Consider the following 9,437-nt stretch of genomic DNA (forward strand, 5'->3'; position numbering starts at 1 on the left):
TATAAAAAGTTCATGCTACAGTGATATTATATCATGAAAGTAGGGCATTTAAATAGAAGCATACACTGGTGATTTCCTCATCTCAAACAATTACTTGAAACAAAAGCCAACAACAGTGGTGGATATACCACAACAAAAAATGTCAGTGTCAATAACTTGTCATGTGCCCTTGAGCATCAATTACAGCTTGACAACGACGTCTCATGCTGTTCACAAGTCGACTTATTGTCTGCTGAGGCATGGCATCCCACTCTTCTTGAAGGGCGGCCCTCAGGACATTGAGGTTCTGGGGTACAGAGCTCCGAGCCTCTACACGACGACTCAGCTGATCCCATAGGTTTTCTATGGGATTCAGGTCTGGAGAAAGTGCAGGGCACTCCATTTGAGGGTTAGACAGACACCCCTCAAGGTTAGTCAGTTCAGAACAGTCATTGTGCTTGATAGGTATGAAGATCTGAGTATTGTTGTGAGGAGCACCAGAGTTGATCTCTCAGTACTGAAAGGTCACATGATTGTAGTGGACACACTGGTTTCTCTCTGAGAGATGGGGTTTAAACCAAGTGAACACTGGGCCATTGTTGTGGGATTATTGATTTATTAAATAAAGGTCAAGACCAAGATCTTTGTGTAAGTTTTATTTTTGCAAGAAGGTCAGTCAGCTTACAGAGTGTCAATACAGTCTGTAGAGTGAAGACAAGGCTCTGCCCTTGACAAAAGTATTTATAACACTGTGGGAGTACTCACTGCTGCCCATTGTGTGAATAAATGTTACATGATGCATGTCTGCAGCCTTGAAACAATTTTGTACACTAACAGGATGAGTACAGAAAGATTTTCTCAGTTGGTAGAGTGCATGCTGAATCTTTGACACACAATGTACTGGAACAGTATGCACACTATGATATTTATATTTTCCATTACACGTCCCCCCTTTTGATCATTCTTGATCACATAAGAAAGCAAAATAACCAAAACAGTCTTCAACACAACATAACAATCACAGGTAATAGTACGTACAGCATATGAACACATTAACTGTTTCAATTAACAGCACATGGTTACAGGGAGAAAGAGGTCTCATCATCCGAGGAGGAGTCGGTGTGGGAATCAGGAATCCAGTCAAGTTTAGGGTAAAAGTCAGGGTCTTGCAGCAAGGGCACTTCATCAGACTGTAGCTGTAGCATTTGGGTGGAACCGGACTTCTCAACTTTGCATATGATCAGGGATCTAATGCAAAGGAGAAGACAACAACTGCAAAAAGCAAACAATACAAGCACTACTAAGCAGCTGGTGAAAATGGGCAGTAAGAAAGCCTTCCATCTACCCAGCAGAGAATCAAGCCAGTCAGACCAGGAGTTATTAATATCACCTCCGCGCTCGGCTAGCAGCATATCTAATGCCATCCTGTTTTGCCAGGCCATAATAGATGTGGCTGAGAGTTGTTTGGTCACACCTGTTAGGGTGCCACGCGCACCAGGGACAGGCAAGCGAAGCAAAACCTTGAGCAACGTGGTCTTGAGCCTTGCATTCATTTGGAACACCATGGGGAACACCTATTGCACCAATAAATACTTTGCCATCAAAACTGCCTTTAGGGGCAGGACGTCTGGTGCATGAGTGAGGTAGGGTTTTCAGATTGGTAGCAGTAACAAATGTCAGAGGTCAGCATAACTTGGGTGCATGTGTTGGTCCAGTTAGAGGGTAAACCAGGTTTCAGGGTAGATGTGTCACCAAACAGCCACCAAATATCAGTGAGAGGCGTCATAACAGCTGTAAGGAAGCCAGAGTGTGGAGGATAGTGGCAAATATCATTTACGCAGTACTGTTGGTTGTCAGTGTGAGTGGAACCATTAACATAAGCAGTCATGCCATTCAAAATCCAGGTCAAGCTACAGTAAGGGAACTTGCCTTGAGGTTCAGTGTTATTGCCAGTTAGATTTCTGTGTATACATTCAAATTTTGTGTTAGGGTAGATTGTAAAATCTTTTGGAACTAACATGCTCAAGCCTGAGCGCAACTGTGAGAAAACAGTGAATTGAGAACAACTGATTTCACTGTGGCATTATTTTGTATCGATACAGCCAGAGCATGTACGCAATGCCAAGGACAGTAGGAAATGTCAGTGCCAGTAGTTCACATGAGCAATCCAGGTGTTTGTTTCTGAGGACCTTCTGAGGACTGAGGATAAGTGTGGGGTGAAAAACGTGGAGTGTGTCAGGAAAATGTATGGGAGTGTATGGATTTGGAGCACACAGGGCTCTGGGAACAACAGCATCATTTCCTGCAATTAAATCTTGCACAAATCACCATTCTTGTTTTTCAGCTGGGTTGCATGCTTTCTTCAGGGGGAAAATAGAAGTACAGACAGGAGAGTCAGGGCAAGGCACTATTAGTCCTGCCTCCAACAAAGAGTTGAAAACAGGGGTAATGCCATTAATAATTAATAGCTCCTTGTTTTAGGGGATACTGGCGACAGACAGGACTTTAATCAGATTTGGGAGTGATTTCAACAGCTTTTGCTCCTCTAATAAGACCTACATCATGTTTGCCTTTTGCCCACAAACATGATGGAACCTTATAGAGAAGTGGGTCAACTGGATGCACAATGCGACTGACGGGAGTTGACAGAGATAAGGGAGTGCGGTAAGCTACCAGAGATGGACTGAACCGAACAGATGGAGTGGGAGTATGTTGCCAGACACATACTGTGATACACAAGGAAACAAAAGAACCCACTGAATGCCAAGTGGCGTCAGCAGGGCGAGATAAGGAAACACGAGGGACTGAATCAGCCACCTTAAAGAGTTTTATCTGGGCTTCAGCTAGTGTGGCAGATGCAGAACAGTAATGAGTAGACCAAAAGAGATCAGAGAGCAAGACGTTTTCACCATCAGTAGTAGAAGAGAAACAATCCTTCCCATATTGGAAGTCTAAGCCCTCATGAACATGGGAGGTGCAGTGGAGATCAAGTGGCCCCATGAAGGAGGTGCTAATGGCCATTACACACACGTGTCCTGCAGCAGCTGTGATGCTAAATCTAAATTTGTCATTAACCATTCATATGCATTCAGTGTTGGTGTGGCGCCACTGAATATATCACCTTTAAACATTATGTTGACAGGGGGAGCAGGTGTTACTGTCACTCCTTCAGGAGAAGAAACTAAGACTAAGCCTAACTTACACATTAAATCTCTGCCCAACACATTTATGGGACACACTTGAGATAACAGGAATTTATGACTAAGAATTTTATCAGCCAATTCACACTGTAAGGGAGTAGTAATGGTCTCTCTTACTAGAGTTCCTGATACATCCACTGATAAAATAAAGTCATTGCTTAATTTAGGTGGTTTTGTGACCATGTCATGTGCTCTTATTGCGGATCTGTGATACCCCATTTACTAACCCTGTTAATTTTGACATTTTGCAATAGGCTTGAGATTCATGTTTAACATATGTGCCTGTGTGTGTGAGAGTGTGTTGTGTTTCACCATATGGATTCCCTGACGGATGTGTCACTGATCCTTCCCTGGGATGAGGACCTCAGTCTCTCTCTGATGTCTGGCAGTGGTTGCCCTTAGTGGCAGGGTGGTACTGGTTCTGGTTCTGGTTGGGACAGTCACGTGCCCAGTGACCAGGCTGGTTGCAGAGGAAACAGACATCTTGCAGTCCTGGTGTGTGTCTAGGGCCCTGTTGGTATTGGCCTCGCCCCCATGGTTGGCCTCTGCCTTGACCACAGCCACACCCACGCCCCCGCTGAGGAGCCTCAGTGGTGAGAGACTGGAACAAGGTCAGAGTGGTTTTGTGGAGATCTTCTTCTTGCTTACGTCATCTGTTTTGGTCTTGGCAAGTTAGGTGGTCTTGATTGTGGATGGCATGATGTAGAACCTCAGTACACTTTTGGTCGCCCCATCCAATGTAGGATGTCTCGGTCGCTTTGCGGATGTCATCTCTTATGCCATTCATGAAGCTGTCACAAAGGTGGGCTTCATAGACAGTCAGTTTTCCTTCCAGACTGTCAGGCCTCTGTAGACCACTGTGAATATCGAAAACAGCGGTCAGACGACAGAGAAATTCCTGGACAGGCTCATCTTTTCCCTGTTTGCAGGTGGAAATCTGCATCTCCCTCATCATCTTGATAGTCTTGGGTGGGGTCAAGTTGGCCTCTCTGTTGAGAGCAAAGGTGGGCCTTTATACTGAATGAGGTTTGTTTTCAATGTCATATTATTGTGGATTTCACATCTGGTTGTCAATGAACTTCATTTGTGGAATCTGGTGAGAGCAAATCAGTTGGGGGAGGCGGAGCAGTCGGAGATGCAGTACCAGCAGCCTGTTGTCCACCATATGGTGGTGGGGGAGCTGGGGGAGCCCCATCCAGGTCAGGATTCAGCTTCACATACACCTGGGCCTGCGGATGACATGAAACTGGTGGAGAGTGATCTGTTCTCTCATCTCTTGTACCACTTAATGGCATTTCTTTAAATTCCTGTCTATTATCTCTGTTTTCTGCTTCTCTCTTCCACATTTCACATATTCTCCTGTGTAAATCAACATTCTGTAAATCCTTTCACTTCACCTTCTTTTGCCCCTTTAATTTCTCTTCTGTCTCTCTGAGTTTTCTGCCTAAAGTCTGTATTTCTCTCATACTGAACGTCCCCCCCTTTGGAAAACCATAATCATTTATCCATACATCCATCACCTCTGGTTTACATGCTTCATTCCAATCCAATCCAATCCACTTTATTTATATAGCACAAATTTAACAAACACAAGCTTCATCACAATGCTTTCTGACCATTGTTCTATATTTAGAAGATGTAGGGTGTAAGCCCTTGGCCATTCTCCTTTTTTCCGTGTCCATGATTGTGACTGTTCAGTTTGTGGGGCCCCTGACCCAGAGGTCCCAGACATCCCCAACTTAACTTTATTTCCCTCTGAGTCCCACACTACAGTGTTGTAGGCATCCCTACATATTAATTCAATAAACCCAGGCTACTGTGTTTAGTCCAACTAGACCAGTCCAGTCCCACTGGACTTTGTCAGCCATACAGAGTCACAGTATGGTTAAGGAATTTATAAAGAAATTGGTCTCACTGTTAGTCCATAACTTGAGTCCAAGGATCCACGCTTGCGATGGCCCCTTACCCTGAGTGAGAGCCCTCTCTCTCTGAATATGGAGGTAGAGGCTGGAATGGCTTTTAATGTCTGCAGCCTTGAAACAATTTTGTACACTAACAGGATGACTACAGAGAGATTTTCTCAGTTGGTAGAGTGTATGTGGAATCTTTGTCACACAATGTACTGGAACAGTATGCAAACTATGATATTTGTATTTTCCATTACAGACATGAATACCAGTTAAGGTGCTATAACAATTTGATGTGATCCACCGTGTCAAATGCTGAACCATGAAGTAAATTTTTTGGACAAAAACAAAACAAGAGCTACACGGATGGGAGAGATTCTGGGTTTCTCTGTACATGGTGTCAAAAGAGAACCTGGGATTACTCTTATTAAGGTTAATCATTTCCTATTTGCAAATTCTAAATACATTGTTACGAAAAATAATCGTCTCTAACAACATTAAATTCAGCCTAAATCTCTTAAGTAGGCCATTTAATGTAAAGAGTAAAATCATAGGAAGTGTTTCAAAACAGATTTATTGAAATTCCTCTGAGCCAAGGAAATTGCATAGAGCTGCTTCTGTACTTTTTTTTTTTTATCAACACTCCCCACTGCAGCACTCCGCCCAATTTGGTGCAAGCCATGAGGCTGGGCAAGCCACAAAATTTGTCACTAAAATTAACAAACACAGCTAAGAAACTGCCACTTCGCCTGCACTTGGACTCCACACATCTAATAAAAGAGCTGACAGAGCAGTGTCCAAGTAGGTGAGTTTCTGAATAACTTATGTTCACCGCTGCTTTCAAAAAACATGTTTTGTAAAGTATATGAAAATTTAGAAATAATAAAACAAGAAACTAATTTGGTAGGGTTCTGTTTAATAAGCCTATTTAAAAGTTGTTAAATCTCAGTTTAAATTTATAGGTTAGTTTTTAGAGCATATTATGTAGTAACATCAGTTGGAGGTCAGAAATACTTTGCTTTTTCTTCCTTGAGAAGGTAAGTCATATAGTGAATAGATTTCCAGGGAAAAAATCTATCTGGGGAGCATCAAACCTCCAGTCACCACACACTTTTCAAGGAAAATAATTTTAAATGGCAGCAGTAGGATTATTATTGTGCTTTTGGTGTAGCCAGCATTTTGCCAGGCTAAAGAAAATAGACAAAAATAAAATGTGCAGAAATAAAGAGTTGGGAATTGGTGTTGTTTATAAATTGTACAGTTTTTGGAGAGAAGTCATTAACAAGATGGTTAACATCTTTCCTAAACTTACATTCTTTTGATTATTTTTGTACTTTCTGTCTTTTGCTTGATTAAGTGCTTCTGCTATGAATCTGTGGTTTTGGAATTGCCTGAATGGTTGATAAAAGAGAATGTCATGTTTCATGTGACAGCAAGTGGCAGCATTTTTGTAATAGCTGAAATTGAAATTGTTTTGTGAGCTTGTTGAGCAGGAATCTCTTGTTATTATAAGACTGCTGAAAACCCTTTTCCAGAGCCACTTCGCTGTGAAAACTGAGATGAACTGAGAGACAATGATACCCTCTTTTTTCTGTAACTCATGACTTAAGTTTTTTTTAATTCAGCAGAGCAGTGAACATCATTAGTTTCCCCCAACTAGATACAATGAAAGGAAATAATAATATATTTATACACCAGTTGGATGCATAATATTAATTTTTAGCCATAGTGCAGGTAAGTTTTGTTTGTTTGTTCTTTTATTTTCTGAGAATTATTTATTCACAGAACAATTTAAATTACTCTGCCATGCATTAAAATATACACTATATTTTAGCTGATCTTTTAAATTTGGTTAGGACATCCTTACAGGTTTTCCAAGTTGTTGTTTTTGTTGTTGTTGTTGTTGTTGGTTTGACATTTCTGTGATCCAACAGGCAGTGATGGGTGACAAACTGGATAATTCTGCAATGACAACCATGGAGTTTGAGGACAGTTCAAAACAATGCAGACCAACAAGACGAGAGCAGCTTTCAAGTACTGATACATGCATGGCTAACACACAAACACAAAACTAGATGCAAAAAATGTATTTCAAGAGATTACACAACCAGCAGCAAGGATACTTTGGTTTGTTTTCATGATTTAGGCTGTGTAGCTAAACATGGACAAGCTGCTGCAGTGTGTCTGGGGCTGCTGTGTCTTCTCCTCCTGGCTATAGTCATCGGCCTGGTGGCACACCGTGAGTTGGACATTACTTGTTCAGTCAACTGTTGAACTAAGTTTGTGGTGCCATGATTACTAACATTGATTTAAAATACATTGTACCTTTGTCATGTTGTAGAGGTTGTTGTAGACAACCTGACTAAAGAGAGGAACCAGCTACAAACCAGTCTCAACAACCTGACTGAAGAGAGGAACCAGTTATGGACCAGTCTCAACAGCATGACTCAAGAGAGGAACCAGTTACAGACCAGTCTCAACAGCACGACTCAAGAGACGAACCAGTTACAGACCAGTCTCAACAGCATGACTCAAGAGAGGAACCAGTTTCAGACCAGTCTCAACAACATGACCCAAGAGGGGAACCAGTTTCAGACCAGTCTCAACAGCACGACTCAAAAGAGGAACCAGTTACAGACCAGTCTCAACAGCACGACTCAAGAGAGAAACCAGTTACAGACCAGTCTCAGCAGCATGACTCAAGAGAGGAACCAGTTACAGACCAGTCTCAACAGCATGACTCAAGAGAGGAACCAGTTCCAGACCAGTCTCAATAGCACGACTCAAGAGAAACATCAGCTGGAAATGGAGATTGAAAGACTAAGGCTGAAGATAACAGGCATGGGAAACTAAAAATGTTCACTGCATTGCCCTGGATCATAACATTTTTGATCCTGAATGTTTATTAAAGTTTATGAGCATTTTGTGTGGAAATGCCTTTGTTTTCTAGAGCTGACGTCACAAATATGCCCAGACGGATGGATCACGTTCAGCCGCAGCTGTTATTTCATCTCTTCAGAAAGTAAAAGCTGGGATGAGAGCAGGCAGGACTGTCTGAGGAGAGGAGCTGACCTGGTGATCATCAAAAGCAAAGAAAAAGAGGTGAAAGATGGGTTGGGAATGTTATTTACACATTAATATCTAAGGCTAAATGTGTCTCTGTAGTGAGGAAATCCAGTAGTTTCCTGAGCTCAAAATACCCCTCATCCACCAGTCTTGTTGCCACCAGTGATTTGTTTTACCTGTGGCAGCACAGAACTGAATTAGGATCAGAATCGATTCAAATTTGGCCAAAGGCAGGCAGTGAATGGTCCACTAGACCTTGATGCATATCGGCCCACCCCTCGGCTATAATACACACTGCCCTGTTTGACAGTGACATTCTAGGGATATGAAAGATTCAGCTCAGGACCAATGACAGCAAGACAGACACAGTAAAACCTCTCATTCTTATTCATAAAACCTTGGTTGTTGCACAACCCAAGGCTCTGGAGGTCTTCCAGGAACTAAAATAGATGAATTCCACGGTCTCTGGACAAGAGCTGCATCCAAGCAAAAAGCGAATGTTTGAGAGCTCAGGCCAAAAGGGACAATGCAAAATTCATATGCTGCATTCTGACAGGCAAACCTGTCATTTTTGCTGTGTTTCTCTACGATAGGGATGTGAAAGAATGCCTCTCTCAAATCTACTGATGTTAAATAATCTGTTTTATTGCTTTGAATGTACAATGGGTGTGTTCATGTCTGATTCTGCAACTGGGAAAATGGCACCCTTTCCAAGAAGGGATTTTATTTTCTGTCTTAGAGCCAGAGCTGTAAAAATCTGGTGGGGTAATGGATTCGCTGAACTCTGGAGGGCTGCGCACAAACTGCAGGGCATAAGCTCTCATTAGAGTGCTCAGGACTCAGGGTGGTGTGGGTCTACATGTATGCTTCCTTGCAGCCAGCTTGCTAGTTAAATCTGATGATAAAGCTAATTTCTATACAGAAATTAAGAGTAAGATCATTAAAAGATGCTTAAACACAAAGGGATCAATGACAAACATTTTAGTTTTGCCAGTAACAAGCATCAGGAAATTGGAGGATATCCAACCTTTAATAGCACACAGACAAGTTAGCCAGTTGAGAACGGTCATTGTACTTCATAAGTGAAAAGATCTCAGTATCATCAGCATAACAATGGATTATCGAAGCTAATATTATAACTATGAATTATATCACCCAAAGGAAGCATGTAGAAAAAAAGAGAAGGCCTAAGACTGACTCCTGAGGAACACCAGAGTTAAGCTCTCAGGGCTCAGAGGTCATATTTTAGTAGACACACTGCTTTCTCTCTGAGGATTTAAACCAA

General features: G+C 42.0%; 1 protein-coding gene across 1 annotated transcript; it reads left to right on the forward strand.

The window, feature by feature from the left end:
• The first annotated feature begins 5,840 nt into the window (after positions 1-5,840).
• LOC115361834 (putative leucine-rich repeat-containing protein DDB_G0290503) lies at positions 5,841-7,939 on the forward strand. Its single transcript, XM_030055500.1, has 4 exons — positions 5,841-5,891; positions 7,021-7,120; positions 7,233-7,348; positions 7,430-7,939. The coding sequence occupies exons 2-4, from the start codon at positions 7,027-7,029 to the stop codon at positions 7,937-7,939; spliced, it is 720 nt and encodes a 239-aa protein (XP_029911360.1). The 5' UTR covers positions 5,841-5,891; positions 7,021-7,026.
• The last annotated feature ends 1,498 nt before the right edge of the window (positions 7,940-9,437 follow it).

This window comes from Myripristis murdjan, chromosome 1 (genome assembly GCF_902150065.1).
Source record: "Myripristis murdjan chromosome 1, fMyrMur1.1, whole genome shotgun sequence".
In the NCBI taxonomy this organism is placed as follows: Eukaryota; Metazoa; Chordata; class Actinopteri; order Holocentriformes; family Holocentridae; genus Myripristis; species Myripristis murdjan.